This window comes from Ochotona princeps, chromosome 1 (genome assembly GCF_030435755.1).
Source record: "Ochotona princeps isolate mOchPri1 chromosome 1, mOchPri1.hap1, whole genome shotgun sequence".
In the NCBI taxonomy this organism is placed as follows: domain Eukaryota; kingdom Metazoa; phylum Chordata; class Mammalia; order Lagomorpha; family Ochotonidae; genus Ochotona; species Ochotona princeps.
In genome coordinates this window covers 163,084,672-163,110,243 of record NC_080832.1, presented here as the reverse complement: position 1 = coordinate 163,110,243, position 25,572 = coordinate 163,084,672, and the positions used below count along the sequence as shown (strand labels likewise).

The 25,572-nt window shown below is 43.9% G+C and overlaps 1 protein-coding gene across 2 annotated transcripts in view; it reads left to right on the top strand.

Annotated features, from left to right (window-relative positions):
- Nucleotides 1–25,572, top strand: part of GMDS (GDP-mannose 4,6-dehydratase) — a 560,326-nt gene that overhangs the window by 108,633 nt on the left and 426,121 nt on the right. For both annotated transcript variants that reach the window (XM_004596493.2, XM_058668314.1), the window contains exons 2-4: nucleotides 855–899; nucleotides 9,484–9,571; nucleotides 10,550–10,659. In XM_004596493.2, coding sequence (XP_004596550.1) covers nucleotides 855–899; nucleotides 9,484–9,571; nucleotides 10,550–10,659 — 243 coding nt within the window. The remainder of the gene's footprint in view (nucleotides 1–854; nucleotides 900–9,483; nucleotides 9,572–10,549; nucleotides 10,660–25,572) is intronic.

The window sequence follows — 25,572 nt, the reverse complement described above, 5'->3', positions numbered from 1 at the left end:
GATGGCCGCTGTAGCCAGGCCTGGCCCTGGGTGATGCCAGCCGCCTGGCACTCTCTCCTGGTCTCTCATGTGGGCAGATGACAGGGCCCAAGCAGCTGAGCTGTTTTCCACTGTCTTCCTGGGTGCCGTTGCTTTCCCCCTGTGCCTCTGGTCTTCACCCCCGAGTCTTTCAGTAATGCTGATACCTCCTGGTTCCCCCAACTCCCATCTCGTCTCTCCCCAGAGATTGCTTTTTCATGACTGCTCTCCCAGCTCCCATGGTTAGCAAAATTTCCAGTTTGTCTTCCCGCAGCACCAAGGCATTCTGCCCAGCACACATATTTTGCGTATTTGACACAGCTCCTGAGTGGCAAAGACTGAACCCAGGAGTGGGTGTCCCATCGTCTCATGCCATTCCCCTGTATTTGCAGGCTCTTTGTCTTCCGTAGGCCTCCAGCAGAACACTGCATGGATAATGCCATGTCAGGCTGTGCTTATCATCATTACTGGTGTTTCTTCTGGTTGCCATGGGCCTCACTTTAATTTTATGTGGCTTTATTTGCTCCACCTGCTGTTTGACTCCCCACATTTCCTCCAGCAGCCAGGGCTGGGCCAGGCTGCAGCCCAGGGTCCCCCACCCGTGTGGCAGAAGCCCAGCAACCTGCTGCCTGCTCGGATGCACGGCAGCAATAGGCTGGAGCCAGGAGAAGAGCCAGGAACTGACTAGCCATGGATATCCCAAGCAGCATCTTAATCACCAAATGCTCACCCTTTATGTAGTCGTTTAAGTGCTTTTCTCAAAACTTGTTGTCTAGGCCAGTCTTTATCAGTCACAAGGGATCTGACATTGTTCAAATTTTTTTTTCTCTTCCCAGGATGGCTCGTACTTGGCTGAGTTCCTGCTGGAGAAGGGCTACGAGGTGAGTGACTCAGTGGGAAAGCAGAGGCGGGAATCGCTCCGATGCAGAGGCCCGAGCTTCCTCTGCTGGGCACTTCTTTATACATCTTCCATGGAAACTCTGATAACAGCCCAGCATCTGGGAAAGCTGGTGACCCTGCTGCCTCATTGTGCTGTTTATCTGCTGCCGGTTGCGGGGCGGTGTTGGGGGTGGGGGCTCCCCTGTTCCTGGGGCTCGGCCGCCTTGCACACACCCTAGTCTCCGAGAAAGCAGCCCGTGCAAACCCAAGCTGTAACGTTATTAGAATTAATTTATGATGTAATGTGTTATATAAAAAAGTCCCACTCACAGTGAAGTCACCCAATTCGGAAATTGCACACAGCAATAAAAAACCAGCCTGATCTTTGGCAAGCTTGAATGAAAAATTTACACCTGCAGGTTTTTGCTTTCTAATAAGCAGTCTTATGTTTTATGGGAGCTGAAGCTTGCAGTTTTACTGTTGCCGCTGCTGTTGTCATTTTCTTCCCTTTTTTTCTTCAGCATCTTCTCTTTCCTTGACAGAAGGGCTATGTTTATGACACTAGATGTAGTTCGGTGTGTACTCCTTACTTTTTTTAAAAGATGGGTTTATTTGAAAGAGTTGAGAAAGACAGAGACAGAGAGAAACTTCCATCTGCTCATTGTCTCCTCCAGTGACTGTAATGGCTGTAATGACTCAACCAAGGGCAATGCCAGGAGCCAGAACTCAATTCTGGTCTCCCACTTGGGCAGCAGGGACCTGGTCATGTTGGCCATCTTCTGCTGTTCTTCCAGTCTCATTGGCAGGGGGCTGGATCAGCAATGGAGTAGCTATGGCTTTCATTAGTGCTTGCGTGCGATGCCAGCATTGCAGGCAGGCATTAGCTTAACGCACTGTGCCACAGTGGTGACCTCACACCTTACTTTTTGGCATGTTTTTCAGGTATAAATTCGTGCCTCCACACTGGGGTCCATGTGCTCTGACCATGGAACCATGGAGAATGGTTCCATTGATAATTTTGGATGGTTTGTTTATTCCAGTTGTGCGAACAGTGTTCAGTTAGGACAACTGGAAGCGCAACAGTAAGGTATTTGGTATCTCAATGCCAACAAGAGTTAGAGAAAAGGAAATGAATTTTTTTGGGGGAGTGTTGACTTTTAAGTTTTAAGAAGCTGCAGACACTCGGTCCAGCACCTTCTCAGCCCTGACGTTGTGGACCCCTGACATCTGTGTGAGGTTCTGCAGAGCCAGACAGGTGTTCCCAGGCAGGGACTGTTGTCAGGATGGAGTGGTGTATACACGCCCGCAGAGCTGAGCGTTCTAGAGCACATTGGAAACAGGACAGGAGAACTGGTTTATAGCCGTAAGGGTGGGTGGGTGGAGAGATGCTTGTGCGTCCTTGCAGATGTGTGGGGCTGTAACGTTTGGTGGCTAGAAATGTGCTTAGGTCTTACATGCATCAGGAGAAGGTGGTAGCTAAGTGGTAGCTGATCCTATTTTGAAGAGGCTTGAAGCTCAGCCGAAGTGAATGTTGCAGTCTACTTTGGAGTGGGTGGGAGAGAGGATGACTGCAGACCAAGTTGGAGGCAGCAGGCGGTATCTGTATCTCGTCCCACAGTCAGGGGAGATGGCCATGTGCTGTGACAGCAGGTGGATGGTGAAGAGCCTGGACCTAGTGTGGAGGTGTAGGTAGCAACTGTGTCCAAGTAGGAGGAACAGCAACACAACGGTGCTATTTCTGCTCCTGGGGGAATGTCCCACGTAAGTGTCTTATAGTTATAGAGCGAGTAGTCTGAAGAAGATGGTGGGATGAAAGCATTGTAATGAAAACCTGGCACTGCTGGTGAGCAGCAGAGGTTTCTCTGCCATTGACATTGAAATGATAAGGGGAGGTCGTTGTTAGGCCACTGCCTGTGACACTGGTACCCCGTATAGGTACCTGGTGAAGTCCTGGCTGTTCCACTTCAAATCTAGCTCCCCGTCAGTGATTTGGGAAAGCAGCAGAAGATGGTCCAGGTACTTGGGTCCTTGTTACTCAGGTGGGAAACCTGGACGAAGCTTCTGGCTTTGACCTGTCCCTGTCACATTGTGACCATTTGAACCAGGAGATGGAAGAGCTTACCGTGTGTAATCTCCCTCCGCCTGTATCTCTTCTCCTCAAATAAACGAATAAATTGATCCTTAACAGCAAGAAATTATAGGGAGAGATTTTATTCTGCTGTAGAAAGATGGTAGAAGACTCACCTTGCAGGTCACAGGTAATGGGAGGAATTTATCATCAGCACAAGGATTGGCCAGAGAAATTAGGTTTGGGAATTGGATCCATTAACGGATAGAGAAAAATATGTTTGGTAATCCAGGGGAAAGTTATGGGGCCATATAGCGTAAGAAAGGAGCCTTGCTCAGCACTGGGAAAGCATCAACTCTCTGTAGTAAGGATGTTTGTCTGCAGTGTGTTCAATTTTTATGTGTTTCTATCCCTAGTTACAGGAATTGGTGTAAACTGGGAATAAGCTACTAAGGGAGATTTGGTGGTCATGAAGGATTTATCTTGTGCCTAACTGAAAGTAAATGTCACAGTGATTTTTTGAATTGGCTACACTGGAAAGTTTCTAGAGTTATTAGTCACAGTGGCTGGTCACTCCAAACTGTGAACAAAGGAACAGTTAGTGGACTGCTGGCAGGAGGGTGCGTAGGAGGCATGTCTGTCCCTCTGAGCCCAGGGACCACAGACTCCTAACTCAGCAGGTTCTCAACCTTGCACATGTGGGTCAGAATCACCATGAGGCCCTGCAACGACCCAGGCTGGGTCAGAGCCGTCCTCTCTGACCCTGCTCAGGGCATGGGGGTGCTGCTTGCCTGGATGGTACAGAAAGAGAATCCTGGTCATCACAGGCTCCAGGGAGAGTGACTGATTGAGTCACACTGCTGAGGGTGAGCAGAGTGGCCCCAGGTAGGTTCAGTTGTGGGGCCTTGCTTCTCTCAGCTATTCTACCATTTTGAATCTATTCTTAGTATCATGAAGTTCAGAAAAAGCTGGAAACAGCACAGTTGGGGCAACGAAGCATAAGCCATAGGTAAATGGAGCAGCTTTGTTACTGTGGCAGAGTTGTCCTTCCTGGAGAAGAAAGTGACTATCAGCGGCAAGGTCGGCCTTGGCTGTGATGCCAGGGAAGTTCCCGGCGTCTGGAGAAGCAGCAGGCTGTGGGGCAAAGGGAACAGAGAAGCAGAGGTGGGTTGGTGGGATGCTGAGGATGGCACGGACGCAACGAGATCCCTCGGAGGGAATCGGGGAATCAGCACAGCACGGTTAACTAGACACCTTTATTTTTCTCTAGCATCAAAAAACCAAAAACCAGCAAAGTAAAAGCAGGGTGGTTGGCTCACCTTCAGGCCAACATAAGCATTTACAAATGACTTGAGAAGGGCTAGTGTACACTCACAGACTGATTAGTTACGGTTAATTACCTTGTATGATTCCTGAAGCTGTAGGGCCTGGCCATCTAATGCAGCCACCGAAATTTATGAATCTGATCATGTTCCGATCTTTTGAAGTGAAAATGTAGAGGATTACTTTATCCGGGACCATATCTCATGACAAAGACCCTCTGTTTAAAGTTAGAGTTAAAAAAAAGAAGATTTATTTATTTATTTGAAAGGCAGAGTTACAGAAGGGAACAGACAGAGACAGAAGGAGATCTTGCGTCTGATGACTCACTCTCTAAATGGCTGCCGTTGCGGGGGGTGGGCCGGGCTGCAGCCAGGAGCCAGGGGTTTCATCTGGGTCTCCCATGTAGGTGGCAGGGGCCCACACACCCTGGCCATCTTCTGTTTCTTTTTGCGGCCATTGCTGGAAGCTGGGTCAGAAGTGAAGCAGAGGAAAATCAGAGACAAGGCAGAGTTGAACCCTTTAAAATTCAGATTTATCTGGGAGTGTACCAACAACTACATGAAATGATTTAGGAACAGCTATAACACAGCATATCAGAATTTAAAATAATAAAAACGTAGGCCGATGGGGCAGTTGTCTGGTCCAGTGGTTATGATGCCAGTTAAAACGCTGGCATTACTTAGGGAGAACCTGGGTTCCATTTCTCGCCCTGCTCCTGATTTAGCCTCCTGATGGTAATGTAGTTGGGTCTTTTACCATCGTAGGAAACCCGGATCATGGTCTCTGCCCTGCTTTGGCTTACGCCAGTCGTGCCCTAATTTTATAGCAAATGGGAGGGCAGGATGGGGGGGTGCCATCTGTCTCTCTGCCTCTTGAATAAATTTTTAAAAATTAAAGCTTACACACACACACACACACACACACACACACACACGGCGAATTGTGACCTCCTCTCTGGGAAGGAGCTATGTCCACCTCTTTTGGGTAGCTGTGAGATGCAAATTTCCCACCATACTCAGGGAGCTGCTATACTGTTTTGTTAATCTATGAGGATTCTTGAAATACCTTTTGCTCTGGGTGTTTGTGGCTTAATCCCACAAGTCTGGGTGCTTTGATTTGCCAAAGGTCAAGACGCTCTTCTGGGTTTCATTTTTGCACCACACCAAATGTCTGCAGTACTGGCCATGTTACTGCTTATCGCCCCAACTTCCGAGCTGTGTGATTAAGCAGTGCCCTCCTCTGCGTAGTAGGAGTAATAATATTATTGTGAAGATTTAATACGCATTAAACATGGCAGCTGGCGCTTTGTCATTGCCGCCTAGGTGTTAGCTATTGGTTTTACTTAAATAATCTTTGCTTTGTAGAAGGTAAGCGGCATTAACTATTCCTGGAAGGCATCGTTGCCTACAATAGAAATGCTGACATTAAGGAATTTGAAATCAGTAATTTTCTTTTTTATCCCACTTTTAGTAAGAGCTAAAATGTTCCTCTGTTGCGTTGCAGAAACAGAGTTCAGCTTTTGAAGTGAAACCAACTTTGTTCTGATGCTGAGAGAACTTGAATGTTTCCTTTTCATCACCTAGTTAAGTAGGGCATGGAATTTGTTCATTATAGCACCCATTTCCGTGTATTGTAAGACCTTAACTTTTCAGAATTGTATTTCGTTTTTGGACTATAGCATAATTTGTTAATAATTTTCATTACATTTGCTTTACGTCAGATTCAGCTCATTGGTCTTTTCAGCTTGATTTCCGCCCCCTCCTTTTGCTCTAAGAGTCCTACAGATGGAACACTCTGCCTGCATCCCTCTGTAAAGAGAAGGCTGCCAATCACATTCTCAGCCAGATTGTGCACTTTGCGCGCACTTCGGCCTGTCTGAAAGTTTGTATTTCACCTGCCTCAGGAACAGAGCGGCTTTCCTTAACTGTTACACCATGCTTGCTCTCGTGGATTCTGTTCGGTGCTCTTGGTTTCCCTGCGTAAACATACCAGGAGTTGGGAGTGAGCAGGAATTAGACACAAACCCAGTGCTTCCTGCTGTTGGTTTGTAAGTGTGGCGTTTGGATCCTGTGCCGTTGATTCACTGTGACCTTTGCTTTTCTTTTTTTTTTTTTCAGATAAAATATTATAGGTTTATTTAAAACTTAATTCTCACCTTGAGTATGCAAAATACAAACTCCACAAAATGTTCATTTTTAACTTTGTAGTTTACAAATATACAAAATAGAAGTTTGCTTAAATTTATATTACATATTTGTTAAGGCAAGGAACTATATAGAAAAAAACACATTTGTTCTGCTTAAGGCATCCTTGGGAATAAACCATTGTACAAATCATTGCACATCTGAAACCACAGTGCATAACAGACTGTCTGCATCAAAATGTTAGAAGAAGTAAACCAGGTCTATTTACCTGACTTAGGTCATAAATGTAGATCGGAAGACAAAAACTAGATTTTCCTTGTCAAAGATACGCAGCAGTTCGAGAACTTTGGCTTCCTCATTTGGTACCTTTACAACCAAGACTTACCAAGCACCATCATTTAGGCTATTGACACACATTTTTTTTGTACCTGAATTTCCTCCTCTTCTAACGTGGTCATAATAGCTTTTAGAAGGCAAACAGAATACAAGGTGATCTTTATACTTATATTGCATCAAAACATAATTCAAGGGAATTCTGGTCTTCCCTCCCCCTCCCCCCAACTCATGGATCTAATTTATACCCTGATATCCACAACTTCCAGTGACCCCCCCTTGGCATTTCTTGTTAAGTCCAGGAATATTCAAGTTGGATTTGAGAATTGGAATGATAGAAGATCCAGTCACAGACCCCAAATGTTCTTTTGATTCGTATCTTTCGGATTCCTCCTTTCTGCTGATCATGGGTTCACAAATGGACTCACTGGGAACTCCACCATGATTGTAGTGCTTTCCGGCTGTGCTCCCGCCTCCTCGGGAAGACAGATGAAAGGCGAAAAATACTGAACTCTCTTCTGGCAGTGTGGACCTTTGCTTTTCACACTGAGTTCAGCAAGACCACTTGATATTTTTTGATCAAAACCACTATTAATTTATGATTTAATTTTTGTTCCAGGTTCATCTTTTATTTAAGGAATTTATTTATGCATTAGATTCTAAGTATCACAGCCAAAACCTAGTAATTGCAATGCAATTCTCATGCTAATGTGGTTCATAGAACTCTAATGTAATGGTATGTCTCTCCATTTTTATACCATATTTTTCTATTACATTTTTATAACACATACCCCAACATGGCTTTTCTCTCGCTCGCTCTTTTTTTTGAATGATAGAAAGTAAGAGAGCTCTTATCTTCTGATTCACTCTTCAAATGCCAGTAACAGCTGGGGACTGAGCCAGAGACAAGAACTCAGTCCAGCTCGCCCACGTAGGTGGCAGGGCCCCAGCTGCTTGGGGCATCATGTGCCATCTGCCGTTGGTGGGAAGCCGAGCTGAGAACTGAACTCGGGCAAGCTGACATGGGAATATGGGTGCCTTAACCGCTGTGCCAAACACCCAGCTTTTCTGTTTTTGCCCGTTGGAATATTGCGAATTCCCTACAACTCAGGAATCAGGAGAAGATAGCTTGAATACTAGCAATATGAATCTTTTCACTATCAAAGTTGGGTTATTTCTCTTTAGAACAGTCTGTCCAGTAAAACAGAACATATACATCTGAAAAATCTGTATTTCAGAAATAATTTAAGTGGCACACGGTTGTGCTATGTTTGTATATGTGGAATTTCTTTTTCTACATGAAGAGTTACTAAATTCGTAGAGAAGTTCTACTTGGTAATTAAGTAGTGAACCTGGGAAGTTGGAGCCCATGAAGTAGAGTGCATTCTGATCTTCCTATTAGTGTTGTTTTCTCCATTTCTAAATGAAGAAATGGGTTTATACAGAGCCAAATTTCAATTTAAAGTTTCCAAGATTTTAATATTAGCCTCCTAAAATGTCAGGCAAGTTTACAATATTCCCTTCTTCAAATACTTTCGTATTTGCCAGCTTTGCTTGGGTTGCGTTCTTTTGGAAAGTAGGGTTGATGAGTGCTTTTGTCTCTGGCGAAAGCAGCCAACCAACAGAAGCGTTGATTGTGAGTGTGCTGTATCCTTTGCAGAAGTCCGTTTCTCATGTATGCCATAGAAAATGACGATGACATTTGTTTCTATTTGAAAGAAGGTCTTGTGTGCTTGTAATTTCCCCCTTGCATTTGGAATAGTTGAGTCATGCCAAGGATTAATTTGGTTCGAAATAGACAGAAAATGATTGAGTTAAAATATGGAAGTGTATTCAGCTGCAAATGAGCCTACCCAACCTTAGAAGGAAAACGTCAGAAATAAGTCAGGGATTAAAACTGCCACCAGTCGAACTGGAACTTGGGCGGCCGGTGACATAAGCTGATGTGTGCCTTGGCAGCAGAGAGGGAGCAGTTTTGACACAAGGAAGTGGGACTAGGTCTGCGACAATTTCCTTCATGTATCACACACAAATAGTCTTTTCTTCAGTGTCAGACAGGTATGCATTCCTGCTCCAACCACTCTTTCTCCATCACACTTAATCGTGCTCAAGTCAAGATTTAGAGAAAAGAATTTCTTTCTTCATCTAAGTTTTCTTCATGTCTGATACTCCGTAGTATGAGTAAGTCTTATGCCTAACCCAGTGCTGCCAAGCTTTCCGGCTTTTCCACCCACGGCTGCGTGACAGCCACTGCCCTCTGATTGTGCCTATGCCCGGGAGTCACACTGACCAGATATGGTGGGCATGAGCCCTGAGCCTGTGGGTGCCCTGGGCCTGGTGTTAATCGGGCCTCAAGGCGGCTGCACTGAGGCATCCGCCTGGTCTGTCTGCAGGCTGCAGGTGAGGAGGGCCGTACGTGTGTGCGCTTGGAGAGGCAGGCATTGGAGTTTCTAAACCAAACACGAAGTCACCTCATTTTCTAGTTCCTTTTGTGGAGAAGGGCTACAAGAAAAAGGCAGAGTGAGATGATGGCAACTGATGAGCCAGGACTGAACAGGAAATATGCATTTGGACTACATCTGGTAAAAAAGAATGTTTGTAAACTATAAATATTCTTGTATATACCTGGGCATTAGCAGAAGAACTTGTGAGGTTTCCTTCGAATCCTCATTGCACATTTATGATTTACTTTTGTCTTTGCACATGGCAACAATTTAGGTCCACGGAATTGTCCGGCGATCCAGCTCCTTCAATACAGGCCGCATCGAGCATCTGTACAAGAACCCCCAGGCTCACACTGAAGGAAGTGAGTCATTTTCTAACCTTTCTTTCTGCAGCTTCCTATCTTCAGATAAGATGCTTTCGAATGTCATTTCCCAAAGTCTTTTAAGTCACAGTGCCTTACCCATGCGTTACTATAGGGCATGTGGCCTGCATGCTTTGAAAACCCACGTTGTGGTCTGCTCCTGGGCTACAGTGTCATCTTGGGTTGGCTGTCAGTAGGTTATTGCATAGACCGCTCAGACCAAGCGAACACATGTCTTCGATCACCTCCACCAGGTGTCCCTGTCCCCTCAAGTAAGAGCGGGTCTCCACTTTGCTTTCTACATTTAGTCCAATTATCGCTATTGTAAAAATAAAATGTCTGCAGAAGTACACACATTATTACAAGCTTTGCTTTTCTCTTTTTTTTTTGAGTCTCTTTAACACAGCTTACAGCCCAGAGCCCTAACCTGCATTAATTGTATAACATCTGTCATCATGTTAAGATTTGTAAAAGTTCATCTGCATTAGTATTACAAAACTTTTATAGAGGTACATAACTTATGCAAATTTTTTGCTATATTGGTTCTTTTTAAAAAGAGTTATTTACTTACTTCATTTGAGACATGTTCTATCCACTGGTTCATTGCCTAAATGGCTGCAGTGGCCAGGCTGAAGTGGGAAGCCCGCAGCGCCTCCATGCTGGTCTCCCACTTAAGTGGCACAGGTCCAGGGGGCACCCTCCCCTGTTTTGCCAGTTGCGTTAGCAGGGAGCCAGAGGAGAAGTGGAGTGGCCAGCACTTGAACTGGTGCTCTGTGAGGGATGCCGCGTGTCACAGGTGACAGCTTCACCCGCTCGCCCCAGCCCTGACCCCCTTCTGTGGTTCGTTAATGATGACCTTTGTCCTTTGCTTCCTCTGAGTCATTTCAGTTTTGACCTGGTTTGAAATTAGATTTTTTTTCTTGTAAGTTGAGCTCATGTGAGTTTCTTCCATGTAATGATATGTTTTTTCTTCTAAAGACATGAAGCTGCACTATGGCGACCTCACTGACAGCACCTGCCTGGTGAAGATCATTAATGAAGTAAAACCCACAGAGGTCTACAACCTGGGAGCCCAGAGCCACGTCAAAGTAAGCCTTCCCATGCACACGGGTCCCCTGGCATGGCCGCTGCCGTGGTCTGTGCTTTGCAACCACTGATGGTGGTCTTCAAGTTTTATCTTCAGTCTTGGTTTTGGTATTAATCCTAACAGAAATACTGATAGATTTCCAAGGGTATGTTCTGTTCCTGAACAGGGTGGTGAAATCTTACTACTGCACTAAACTAGTAGTGTTCTTTTATTTTGGGTTGTTCCTTATAGTCATGAACCTGATTGCTGTTTCAAATCATATTATGAACAAAGTGTTGTGGTAAAATGCTAGAAGAGCTAACTCAGTAGTATTTCTGTTTTAGTAATAATTTGGAGTGTGAGAGTATTGGGGGGACGCAATTGTAATACTGTCTCCTCCTGCTCACAGGAGTGAGTGAAGTCTGAAGCCAGGGGAGACAAGAGTTCTACTTAGATACTTAGTCAAGCGTGGTAGTTAGTAGAACTTCAAAATAAGAGCAAATAACTGAGTTTGAAAAGCCAAAAATATATATATTTTTAGAAGACTGTATCAGAAGCATTTGCTGTGAACAATAGAGCAGTTTTATTTCAAAAACTATTTCTTACCATTTTCTTATGTGTGTGTGTGCGTGTGTATGACTTTTCTGTAGACCTGATTTAAACAAGTTACTAGATCGACACAGTGAAACCAGTTATAAAACACAAAAAGAGGCATGGTGTGGGAGGGTCTCTGCTGTAATTGATAGCAGATTTAAATATATGTATATGCCTTTCTTAGTCTGTAAGGATTTGCTTGTGTGTCTCTGTGTAAAATCCAGCGTGTGAGCAGTAGGATGGTCTCCGAGGACTGCTCGTTCTCCATGACTCTGTGTTCTCCGGGGTCGGGCGTCTGCTCTGCACTGTGTGCTTGAGATGGTGTGTCCTCTTCGCTGTGGAATAGCAGTGGCCCACTTCTCATCCCAGCAGTGAACACCTCTTTATTCCCTAGTTGAGGCGGTCAGCCCATCTTCCCCATCATGATTCATTGGGCTGCTTCCTGACCTTCCTGGCCAGCTGCGAGGGTGTCTTCCAGACAAAACAGAATGTTTTGTAATTGTCGCTCTGTTACTCAATTTCCTTAAGATTAAGAAGTTTCCTTTGTGATCACAGAGAGTTTATCACCTCCAGCAGCTATAAACTGGCATGGCAGGAAGGTGCTGTGATTTTATAAAGGCTTATTAATAGGAGGGCTTCCCCTTTCACTTTAGTTTTAAATGGGCGGGTCTTTCCTTTCTCCAAAACATATTTGTGATCCAAAAAGATGCTACATTTCTTCTTAGTTGCAGTGAGACTAGCAGTATTGGTGTTACTCTAGAGCACGTAGTGGAATAGTGAGTATTGAAAGTAGTAGAAAGTGTAGGAGATTGAGTTGACGCCTTGTAAAGTTTATCTGTTTTTATTGTGTTTTGACTAGGTTTCCTGCAAGTCAGTTAATAGGCAGAAATGATGCTCATGTACGAATTTGGGTGTGCAGGTCCTTTAATCCTTGGATAAATATTTACTGAGTGCATGCCTCTTCCAAGGTTATCTTGTGTGGTACAGTGGAGGACAAACAGGTGTGTGGATGCGCTTCTGCCATGCAGGGGAGCATTAGCTACAGCAGTGTGTGGATGCTTTGAGTCTTTAGAGGAGGGTGAGAGAGAACTTCTGTGTCAGGGGGTCTTGGAGGTTTCCACGAGAAATTGACATTGGCTCTGGTCCTGGGTTATAAGGAAGACCTTGACAGACTTGGTGAGGAATTGGTGTTTGAGGTAGAGGTGGTAAGCTGAAGTTAAGAACTGAGTGTGAGAGAACCTGGGATGTGTTTGCAGCATGAGGAGGCTTCTGGACTGTCTGAAAGAAGTCAAGGAGACGTGGCAGGGGAAGCTAGGCCAGCAGCTGGGCTCCATCTGGGCTGCTGCTGCTCCAGAGCTTGAATGGGAGAGGAGTGGATTTAGAAATGAGCTGCAGACAGGGCTTGAGAAGAGATGGCAAGCTGTTGGATGAGGATGGTGGCGTCGGGAACGGTGGGAGGGGAGGGGCGAGGAAGCCAGAGCGGGTGCCTGGCATAGCTGACTTCATATACATTCACGTGGTCGCCAGGGTGGTGCTCCCTGCACTGGGGACCAGTGCTGGCAGGTACAGACTTTGAAGAGGGACTGTGGGCAGCAGGGTAGAGGGAACACCATTTACTGTCAGAACTGGGGCATTCAGGCAGTGCCAGTCATGAGGTAGGTTAAAATACGCTGTGACGTTTGAGAGCGATATGGGGTACAGAGGTGTAACCTCGCCTCTTGGAGTCCTTGAAATGCCAAGTAGCAGCTGGAGAAAGAGGAGTAAAAGCCTGTGGGGTGAACTCTGGAGGCATGCCTGTGTGGAGAGGGTGGTACGAGGCAGAGCAGGGCCGATGGCAAGAGCATGGGAAACGGAGTGGCGGCAGGTGGAAGTGTGTCCTGGAGGTCAAGAGGTGAGGCCATTTCAGGCAGGAAGGCATGAACCTGGGGCCAGCCCGAGATCACAGGCATTGGCGGTTGCGCTAGAGATACGGTGCGGCTTTCCCAAAGAGCACGTTAGTACTGGGATGGAAGGAGAGAGAGTGGAAAGGGCTTAGAAGTCAGGAGGCCTAAGGGCAGTGTGGATGCAGTGGGTTCTCCAGCAGGATGAGGAGGCACAGTGGATGAAGCTGCAGTTGGCCTCGCTTGCTGCTGACTGGTCCTGGAGTCCAGGCTGGGGTCCTAGGCTTCCAGAGCTGCAGTGTGTCCAGGGAGCGATGCCTCTGGCCGAGGGACTCTTCCCTGAAAACCGAGGCGTTAGTCTTTTCGATTTTATGAATTGGTTCACATATTCAAGATTTGTCCCTTAACTGCATTCTTTTCAGAGCTTCTTTCTTCAAAATATCAACTTTAGGGCTTGATCTGAAATGGTCCAGTTATTTGCCGTTTAACGGCTGTGTGAGCTTTTGGAAAACTACGTGTACAGCCAGGACCGATGAGAATAGAAGGCATCTGAAGAGAATTGAGTATATGCTTGCTTGCACCAAAGTACTTCCCACTCAGAAACACCTCTCTCTCTCTCTCTCTCTCTCTCTCTATCTCTCCCTCTCTCTCTCCCTCCCTCTCTCCCTCCCCCTGTCTCTACCCCTCGCCCCCTCTTCCTCTCCCTCTCCTCTCCCTTGTCTCTCTCTTTTTCCAAGCAATGTGTAGTCTGAGAATAAAAATGTCCTGGATACTCGTTGCATATTAGACAAACAGTAAAAGCCATTTGTAGTGTCTCTTTTCAAACCCCGTGTCTAAGGAAAGACAAATGCTTAGTCATGGGAGCAGTGGCTGTGCGAAGGGGGCTGTGGCGATGGCTGGCCTGCCCCTTGCTCTCTGACCCTTCTAAGGGTCAGCATGTTGGTTCCACTTGTGTGCCTCATTCCCAGCAGCTTGTTAAGAGTATTAGGATCAGAAACATTTTATTCTTTCTAGTTAACTTTTTGTGTAACAAGCAGCTTTGTGGGATTTATTGTATTTGTAGACAATAGATTTTTTTTTTCCTTCTCCAAGGAAGAAGTTCTTTCTGACAGTGGAATGCTTGCAATGAAGATGAATTAAATTCTTACACTTTGGTGCTTTGTTTGACAAATGGTTCTAATATTAGCACATTTTGCATTCAGTTTTGAATCTGTGACTTGTAGACTGGACATTGTTTGTGTTGGCTTCTCTGCGTGAGGGAGAAAGTCTTCTATCACTCTAACTTCCAGTTAATTTGCTGTGGGCTATGGTATGCTAAAAGTAAGGAAAATAAAATAATAGGAAGTTGGTCTGGTTTCCTGTAGGAAACCAATGGAGATGAAATTGGTTCTTGGAATAAACCCACAGCAGTCTGGGAAGTCCTGACTGAAGACATTTCTCTGAATCATAAACAGAAAAATTATGACTCATGAAATAGGTCATTGAAAGGCTGATTTGATCTTATGTGGGAGAAAGTAACATGACTGAAATGGACTAGTCATTAAAAGCAGCTAGACCACGCTTGATGACATCAGCCAAGCAGGAACAAATTATTTAATAAGTAGTACTGCCCATTCTGAAGAAGGAAATGTCTTAGGAACCATCCTCTTTGGTGGTTGTTTTTATCTCTTAGCTGTATAAATAATCGTGGTTCTTACCTCTCTCTGTCGTGGTCTTGGGTTTGTTCACCGTGTCTCCCAGGTCCCCTGATTGTCCTGCGTCATGGCGGAAGCCATGGTCTTGGAGGAGGATTTTCGGCACTGTGTATTCCTGCCCTACCCTGTTGTTTCACAGTGTCTTATTGAAGTTGTTCTGAGTTTTTTCCAAAGAAATGAGAATTCTGTAGTCATGGACTGTTTGAGCTGGAGGGAACTTAACAAATACTGTGTGTTCTCTTGAAGGTCCCCCAATCAGACTCAGCCTTTGCTTTCTGGCCAGTTGAGGACCACGACTTCGAACTCCATGTTCTGTGACTAAATATCTCCCAGAGGCGAAAGAGCCTCTCTAGCGGGCAGAGCTTCTGTGTAGAAGTCTCAGGGTTTCCTCAAGCTCATTTTGTCTCCTTGCATCTTTAGTGGCCCCAGTCGCTTGCTCTTTGATTTTAAGAAGGATTTTTCAATTCCTCCCCCGTGTGAAAGGTTGTTAGGTCTTTTACTCGGCGTTTCTTTTATTCAGCTTGAATAACTAAACCTTCTAACCCTGTAATTTATCTTTATTGCTTTTCCTTTCAGTTTTCTGTTGTTTCATTTTATTTCACATCAGCTTGTTCATAAGCCCAAGAGCCCACCAAGTTTCCTGAGGCACGACTGTACCCACGAGAGCTGGGGTTTCCTGGCTATCGTGCGGGAATGGCTAGCGGCCACTTACCACGGGGGCCCAAACATGCTGGGCCTGCACAGCCCTTTTGGCAGGACGCTCAGCTCAGGAAGCTGGTCACGAAGCAGGGCTGAACCAGGGCCAAGGTGTGAGTGTGGCAGTGGCCGTGCCCCAAGTTAGCATCAGGGACGGGTGAGACCGAAAAACCAGTCCCAGGAGTGAAGCCGGGAATCAAAACAGGCATGGGAATTAAACCGTTGGCTCCGGGGAAAAGGCCTGAACAGTTTAATGATCCAAGTTGAAAAAAATATGTTGTCTCCAGTGGGTTTTTTTTCCCCTCTTCCTCACAGTTGTGAGAGTTGAAATGTGTAGCTTGATAGCTAGCCCCGTATTCATCCCCAGAGAGCCTGGACCTCTGGGGCAGCTGGGATTGAAGCGGTGGTGGTGGGGGACTGGATGCGTTGGATGAATTGACTTATGGTGAAGAAGGGCAGGTGCCTATAGCTGAACATCTGGTTAGTTGCCTGACTAACCCAATTATAGAACAAAACAAAATTGCAACAGCATGACCCCTTACCGTGTAATTATAGCAAGGGTAGGGGGTAGCCCATTAAAACCTCCGAGCAAACAGCAGAGATGGACTGTTCCTCTCTGCTCTTGCTCGTTCATTTATTTATTTTGGCCCCTCGGGAGCCTGGCAGGGAGGTGTGAGTGGAGCTGGAAAATGAGCAGTGGGCAGCAAGCATGACTATTGCTGTGAGTTGGAACATCCGTAACTGTGGGTCGGCGCCTGGCCCTCCTGCCCCTCTGCCCCTTCTGGGGAATGGATGGCAGAGTTCACCATGATCGCATCCTTGGGTCATCTCCCTCCCAACTCCCACGGCCAGTGTTCACCAGGCCCACCACCTACAGGGGGTGATGGGGAGACACAGACAGGGACGTGCTCGTGAGGCGTCAACAGTGCAGGTCAGGTCTCCCCTGTCGGGAGCTGGCCTTAGAATTCCTGGGACATGTTCAAAACTTCCGCATCCCACATTCAGGTCGCCCCCGGTGCTAGGGGTTCTCCCTGGCGTCCAGTCCTGTTGGGGTCACTGGTCAGCTGCGTGACCTTGGCAGAGCACTCAGCCTTTCTTTCTAAGCTTCCGCATTCTCACACCACAAGCTCCTGCCTCAGCTGGTCACTCCCACCGCCATGGCTCTCACCTGACACTTTCCCTAGATCTTCACCTGTCCCTAATTCTGCCCAAGATTTCCTGAGATGGCAACCTCTCTGGGTTGCACTCCTGAATTTCCAGTAGGCAGTAGTAGCTCTGCTGTGCAGGGTAGCACCCTGCACCCATCCTGAGGGAGTGGTGTTGTAGTAGCTAAAGCAACAGAAGATCAGTGGACCCCCTCCATTCCGCACGAGGCAAAACACCCCGAGAATTGAGTGGACTGAGGTTACAGGGCCAGTGACGGCCCCTTCTGCTGGAGTGGAGCCTGTTTTTTTTTTTTTTCTTGGCTTTAGATGCTGCTTGAACGTCTGTGCAGGAATGTGTGCGGCCTTGGAATGCCTGTAATTCCTGTCACTGCTGTGCTAGCTTGTTGTGACATCAGGGGAAATGATGTTAGGCCCTTTGTTTTTTATCACACGGACCATAGAATTCTGAAGTGACAGAGGTCTTGGCACTGAGCCGGATTGAGCCCTTATTGCACAAGGGCCCACTTGGCAGTGCCAGCTGATGTGCAGCCAAGCTCTATCCAGCCGAGGAACCAGCTCTGTGGCCACTCAAATTGTCTTGCCCAATGAAGTCCACCCACAAAAGGTGTGGTTGGCCTGGGAGGACAGTAGGCCCTAGAAGCTTGCAAAATGTTGGTGTGTAGTAGGTTTGAGATACAATTTTATTCCTTGGTAAAGGGAACTGGTTATGATTAATGTCACAAGTAGCGTTTGTGTAGCTGAGTCCTAAATGCAGCAATACAAGGTACAATGTTTTTGCATCAATGATACTGAAATGGAATTAATCCATGGAGAAAATAGAAATCTACAGGACGAACTCATCAGGAATGATAACTTTTTTTAATGTTAGCATTGTACAATTTAATGTAGCATTTTTTTTTCTGTAGATTGAATGCTTGTACTGTTCACTAATTGATTTCTAAAAATTATGTGAGGCTAATACTTGTTGCTACTCATGGAAACCAGAAGTGTTAGAAGGTTAGAGTAAGCGGTTTGCTCCTATGTGTGTAATAATTTTTTAAAGAATTTGTCAAGTCAGTTTGTTAATATAAATAACAAAACCTTTTTCTAAGATTTATAAGTAAATAAAGTTCTACAAGTACCTTTTTGCACATATGCTAGCATGTACAAATTATAACTCTAAGTGGGTCTCCTTAACTCATTTTGTTGCTATAAATCTATAAGTTGAAATAGCTTGTAGTCAGATATTAGGAAAGTTGAATTCTTGAATGTGTCCTTAGCAACATAAAATCCCTGCGTTTTGTGATCAAATTACGGATGTTGAAATAATAAAGGTTTCCTTGGGCAGCAGCGGTGTTTGCAAGCCTGAGACCCCGAGGGTCAGTGTGGCGCGTCTGCCTTGCCGGCCTCACGTCTGTGTATACGGACAGCGCTGGCTCCCTGGCAGGCCAGGTGAGCGGACATGGCATCTGCCGAATGCCCTTCAGCTTCCTGGCCAGCTGGAGAGAGTGAGCCGAGTCCCTGCTCAGGGAAAGCTGCTTGGTATTTGGTTTTGCTCTTTCTGGTTGACCCCCTCCCCTGTGCAGGGACAGTCCCCATGGTGTTTAATATGGTTGGTCACCAGTGTTGTTTGTTCAAGAGTAAATTGCTTCGTAAAACCTTTCCCATTTTATAATCTAATGTTTATATCTACAGAGTATAAACTTCACTGATCTGCACTAATGTAAATGCAGCAGCCAGTTCCCATGGCTCTCGGGGGAAGCTGGCAGCTTTTTCCGCTTCTCTTCCTGAGGGTGGGTGGGAGTAGGCTTTGTCGGTGGGTCCCTATGTGTCATCTGGCTTAAATTCTTCTTGGGAGCCTGTTTCAGATTTGAGCAATTGAATTCAAATCTAAAACCACCTAAAAAGTCCTTTATAGTCCATTAAGTGTTCATGTGAAAGAGAGAGAGCACTCTACGTAAGTTCTCTCCCTGTTCAGACGGACTGTTCCGGTTTATTAGATCTAGGTGGTATTGTAATTTCGATAACAGCTAATAATGTTTGGAATTTTGCTTATAATTGCTGGACCACACAAAGGTATGTTTGTTGGATTTTGCACTGTTAATTTACTCATAGTACTAACTTGTTTATTAAGTAAAATCTACGGTAGTATTGATTGTTATTGTAACAATTTTCTACGTATGAAAGTCAAGTTTAAATATCATTCAGATATCAATGCTTATCTTAATATTCATTTTTAGATGTATTTATAAACACAAACGATGAAAAGATAATAAATAAATGTAAAATGTGTGTTTTTTGTTTTTAATGATGAATGAAATGGTTTTTAGGATTTAATCAATTAAATAATTGTTTGCATAAATTAATGCAGGTATAATTTATATCTTATTTAAAACTGTAGTTTGATTATCTCCATCATTTCCAGCTGTGTGTATATTTAGGAAATTAAAATTTCTTAACTTCTCTTTTAAAACTTGGTGTTAAGATTGATTCATACTTCTTCCTTTTACGGCAGATGGAATTTATAAAATTTACCTTATTAAAGTTAAATCCTTAGAGTTGATGTAGTAAAGCAAAACTGAACCCTTTCTAGTCCAAAGGAATTTAATACATACGACACTTTTCTATTAATTCCTGCTGTGAATCATTAATTGAAAGCCTTGCCAGTTCTAGCAAGATTTTATTTGTAAGAAAATAAAAGTATCAGATTTTGATTATTTACAGAAAGTATTTGCCATCTAAGATATGCAAGAATCATTGTACTCTTTAAAAGATAAATACATAATGTATACATAGTTTTCGGCTGTAATTTTAAAAGGTTCACAATGAATTTGAATTTATGTATAAGAAATTACACGTAAAGACTTGGTTTGGCATATTAAAACTCTGTTAACCAAGATCATTGTTGGAATAACAGACTGAGAATTTCTTCAGAACTCTTGCATCATAAAGGCTGAACTTGGCTTCTGTGTGGTGATGACACTGATGAGGAGGGGCTCTGTGCTGTGACTGCTACAAGCTGTGCTGCTGGAGGGGAGGCAGCGCATTAGAGCAAGGCCTTGCCCCGAGGCTCCTTTCTGCACCATCCCACACTTTTTTGTTTGTTTTAGGGAAGTTGTTCAGGAGTTAGTGGTGATGTCACAACGGAGCAGGGCTTCTGCCGTTTGGTGCTGTGGATGCGTTGTGATGTGTTGTAGAGAGGAGTTCTTTGCTTCCCAGTCCACTGTGGCTCACCCTGCAGTGGGCTTCTCTCTCTCTCTCTCTCTCTCTCTCTCTCTCTCTCTCTCTCGATGCTGAGGTTTGTGCCCATTCAGAGCCTTAGTGATCGGTACCCATAGGAGGCCCTGGTATGCTCTCTTTTTCCTAGGAAGGAAGTGTCTGAGGGTTTGATAGAGAATCATCGAATATGACATCACAACATTTGAGTTGTTGGTTTTTAAGCAATGTGTGCAGAAAGTATTTTTATCTCGCTGTGTTAAATACTATGAAAATGTTTTGGCTTAATGATACTTCATTCTGTCATTTGCCCAGATACTTAGATTACAATTTCACAATAATTCTTTACTCGAGTGACTTCATACTTTACTTTTTTGATCATCGTTCTGTTGAAATCATCTCATCTAGTAAAAATGATCAACAGTAACAATGGACAAAAACCTTGGTCACGTTCAATAATGTACCTTCTTTGCTTCCCAGAGAAGGAGGTGGAAATTCTTAGCCGCCTTGTGCTTTCTGGCATTTAGGAGCAAGCTGCCCACTGACACTGTGGCCTCTGGGTCGCCAGGAGAACCTGGGCTTTTTGGGACCCAGGGGCGGTTTGTGGCGCTGGCAAGGGTGTTGTGCTCTGTCGTACACATAGATGGCAGCAGAGTGTCACAGACAGGGCCGCTCTGAGAGGCACAGTGGAAGATGAGTGACAACACGTACTGGCTTCCATCAGCAGAGCCGCCTGTGTCGCACGGTTACACATAAAATAAGAAAGAAAGCTACTATTGATAACACAAGCGTATAGGAGACTGAAGAAGGCTTGGAGAAGCTAGGAGCCACTGAATTTCTGGACAAATCCCAGGTGGCAGAGTTTAATCCTAGAAGGTATGTCACCCACTCCTGAAAGATGATTGGAATCAGCTAAGATAATATGCATGTCAGAATAAAGAGGCAGTGAAGGGCTGAGGGCGGCAGGGCAGGAGGGAGTGACGGAGAATGCATCCACACACGTTGCAGTGGCAAGCAATGGCCTGCTGCCTGCGGGGACCCGAGCGCTTGGCCTGCCCGTCTCCTTTTCAGTTAAGCAAGTTACAAAGAGGAAATGTCAGTCTACGAATCAGGCAAACATTCCATGGGAACATTGGCTCAAATGTCAGCATTTTAGAAAACAGAGCTGCAGTCTATTATGGTCCGGTCCCCGGGCCGGCTTCACTAGCAAATGCACAAGCGCGAATCTATTTCTTCAGAATGCGTTCGCAATTAGCAAGCCATTTTATGTCTTCATTAGCATTCCTCAGTAATGACATAATTACCACAAAAGATGACAGCCGTCACTGTAATTAATATTTAATAGGTGTCTGCATCTGAGGACCTTTCTGTGGCTTCTCACAAATTTTCAAGGTAGTTTTCAGATTTTAGAATCGCGTTTGGTACAGTCTCAGACAGGAGGCTCTGATCTAAGGAGAGGAAGTGAGGTGCCGTGAGCAGTCAGATCCCCTCGCTGTCTTACCACGTCGAGAACAGTGCGGGCTCCCTAATGCCACACACGCCATGGCCGTGTTGTTCAGGAAAACACTTTCCCTCCCTGCCCTCCACATTCATCCTGATCTGCTTTCAGGCAGTTAGTGCCACAGAACAACCTGTGTGTCACAGAATTGATTCTAAAGGTGTGTCGAACAACTGGCTTCAAGGCAGTGTCTGGCAAGTCTCTCTTTCGACAGCAACTTAGTTTCTCACATAATTATTTTCTTAGTAAATCTGATATCCTAACACCCCCTTCCCTTATTTCTGAGTTCAAAAAATAACACTTAATATAATTTATTTCTCCTACTTAATAAAGGCTTACTTGAGAGTCTGTTGCCGTTCCCCCCCAAGCCACTTCCATCCAGTGAAGTTAGGCAGGAGTGTGGTTGGAAGGGTGCAAGGTGGTTTCCAGCATCATTTGCTGTGTACTGTAATGGGCCTCGATGTTGCTTTAATGGAGCATTAAACATTCTGGCTGTTGCCTGTTAGTTATTAATGACTGAGTGGCTATGCTGTGACATATATCAGCAGGGAAAAATATTTGTGCACATATGTGTAGTTTTTCTGTGTTAATCCATTGTGGTAACTTCAGTTTATGGGCTAAGATAGAAGTGTGACTGTGTAAACACAGAAACTCACCAAAAACTGGATTTCTCTAAAGTGACCATTCTTTAATAATTTTGCAAGGTTTCAATCTAATTAAACAAATGAAATTTTATGAGGAAAATTTTCACCATCAGACCTTTCTTGAAGCCAAAGTATGTTTAAATTGGAATGTTCAGATTAGGTACAACAATGTCTATGCAAATTTCTCTGCAGGTCTTTATTGAAATCTCAGGTCTGTTTGCTTAGGGGTTTTGGATCAACTTGTGCTGTTTGAGAAGGACTGTCAGCTGGAACAGTGTGTGTGGCGAGTCCTGCGTGCACTCCCAGCCTCGCGGGCACTCGCTCGCTGTGGACGTGTGCACCCCGTGCCTCCTCTTAGTGGGGCAGTATCATGCAAATCGTTTCTGTGGCCTCTCCGGTGCCAGAGTTTTCATAAAAAGGACTGTATTGCAACACCACTTCCTGCAGCTGCTCGGTTTCAAAAGAATCGTGTCTCAAGCAGGCACATCTAAGTGATCTGTGTTGCTTACTAACAGAAGAACATTGTTTTAGAAGTTTAACAAAAAAAAGTCAATGTGTTGATTTTTTTAATTAGCACTGGCACACTGATCATCCTGAGAGAAACTTGAAAATAGTTTAAACATGTAATTGAATGTTAAATAAGTGTTGCAATTTTTTTCCAGTTTCTGTATAACCTTTAAAATGGAAACATTTTATACATTATTTTGATGCTCTTTTCAAACCAGAAAAATAGTTTGTGAGTTGTAGAAGACCCCAGTAGTTTAATGACATCTTAATAACCAATCTTACTTTATGCTGATTGTACATGTGTTTACATGACAAAATCTTACCAAATCTTAGATTTAGAAAATTTTCCGTTATAACAGCTTCCTTCAGTAATATTTACCTATTTTTCCCAGTTATTCTAACTTTCCTGTTACTGATGAAATAGAATTCATTTGATAAATAAAATGAAATAGAATTCACTTGAAATCATTATCAAAATGCTGGTACTTCTAGTGCTTAGCTGATCTCGTTTGTTCTGTCCACATTGTTTGTTTTTAACTGAAAGAAACTTGAAAGGCGATCGGCGTTTGGGAATTGGTCAGATTATGCTCATAAGGTATGTTTGTCTTATGCCGTTGTTTTATGAAGCAGTGATGCTGAATGAAAAGTTAGCACCCCTGCTCTCAAGTCCACTCTTTCTTGAACAGGCTGCATCTTCATTTTAAGAGTGAACTCTGAAGTTCATAGATGTATTCCCCTTATTTTTTTTTTCCAGAAGAATGATTTTTACACGCATTTGATGTACATTTTTTCTTTTGTAGGAAATTATTTCCTGTTGTTGGCTTGTGTAAATTCTCCTCCTCTGTTCACTTCTCTTTCTCTGTTACTAATGACTCCAGTTGCCAAGCTGAAGCCCCCCCACCTTTTTTATGGTAAGTTTGGCGGTGCAGTTTTGTTGGCACAGGACCCAGAGGTTAATGCACAAAAAGTTAGTCTCCAAAGTGTGGGTGTTAGGTTGTCCTTGTTTTCCTTGCGATTTTTCTTTTCACGAGCTCATTGAATCTTCTTCTTTTTTTCTTTTTTCTTTTCAACGGGGTGCAGGGGATGCTTTTTGTACCATCCTAATTCTGAAAGAATTTGTAAATCCGTTGTTTGGTAAAAGATGTTTTAGCTGACGGCAAAAATATCCTGATGAGAGAGTTTTAATCACAAATCAGTAAAAATTCATTCTTTATAACATCATCAAATTGCATACTAATTAGTGCTTCTAGCAAGAACTTTTTAGTAAAATTCTGATGCTGAAACACCATCCATATTTTAAAAAAGAAATCTCAGTAATGTCAGCTCATTTGCTTATAAGATACTTAATAGAAACTTGGCAGGTCTATTTTATGTGTTATATAAAAAAAATAGGCATTGACAAAAAGTGTTGTCTCATACTCATTTTCTTGCATTCTTACAGTGTACTTGTAAGTTGTTAGTAAGACCTGGGTAAGAATTGCGTTTGTGTGTGTAAAGCAGCTGTGATGTGCTGGGATCAAATGCCTGCTTTCACATCCCAGGGACGCTTTATCCCCCGCGGTACTAATCTTCATTCCAGATGTTCGCACGTGACGTTTGTGGAACGCTCCGGTCACGTGTGCGTTTGTGTTGTTTTATATTAGCTCTGTTATCTACTGTTCCAGATGCCGTCTTGATTTCTCAGTGATACAGATGTTGCTGTTGTCATCTGTGTTAGTCACATTTAAACTGCAGACATTTGCTGCTGCTTCTCATTTCCTTTCATGAATAATCTGTGGTTTATTTAAATTGACTTTAGACCTTTACAAATAGAGCCTCATAAATTTAAATAACTTATTGCATATGCAGATATCTTAATGAAGCATCAGTGTAGTGATAAAAGTGGTGTTTGTTGTAATGTTTAGGACATTAGAAGACACGATGTGGCTGGCTTCTTAAAATTTGTGGGTTATTTTTCTCCAAGGAGTTTACAATAAATCTGAAAAATAACTAGAAGTTTGACTCTTGAACTAGAGATTTTACTACATTGATAATTTATGTACATTGATTTGTTTAACTCAGGTTAGCTGTGTGATTACTCTGACTTAAGCTTTATTTACTTATCTCTGTGACAGGTGAAATGTAAAAACATTCCAAATACTAGCGCAGTATGTATTTGTGTGTGTGGTGAGAAAGAGGAGGAGTTAAATTTGTCAGGTTTTATAATGATGTAAAGCAAGGTTTTTGAGCATGACCCACACTCCCTTGACCCTCAGTGGTCTCATCCGTGCAATGGCTCTGGAAGGCAGGGACGTGTTGCCTCACATATTCTCCAAGATCTTCTCAGCACTAACATTCTGAGACTCTGGTTTGCTTTTGAAGTGGTTTAATACTTATCAAGATAAATTATGTGTCTTGTCTAATGTGAACAGAGGTGCCATAAAACCTGGGAAGAAAGGTCTATGTTTTAAAGACTGCACTTTTTAAGATGAATCAATCGACCGATTTTAGTGAATAATGTTTTTTTTTTTTTTCAGGAGGTATTTAACATTCTTTTAAAAAGTAGACTCATACCTTTTGAACAGATTAATACAGGATAGTGGAAACTCTGGGATGGAAAAAGCTTTTTCCCTTTATTTTGACAGAAAACACAAATTAAAGTGGAGTGCTCCGTGAGCCATCGGCCACACTGCACTGTGGACTGTTGAATCGACAGAAAGGGAGTGCAGGAATGCTTTCTGTGTGATAGAAATGTGGATGGATGCGTTGTTTTGCTTTACTAATATACGTTGACGTTTCTGAAAGATAAGTGCATAAGTGTGCATTTGCACAAGTCAGTTCTGAGGCATATAAATACATTTAGGTTCCAGTGTTAATTTGTTTCTATATTTAGCTTAAACGTTCTGTTTTTGCTTCTTCAAGTTTACAGAGGCATGCAGTGGGATCTGCTGTGTCCCAGTTTGGCTTATCAGGGGAAAATGAAAACACACACCTGCCAACCAGTCCTGTCTATATGCTTTAGGTAATATGCAGATCTTCTTACAGAGACCGCGCTGCAGAGGTTTGTCAGGAACTTTCTGGA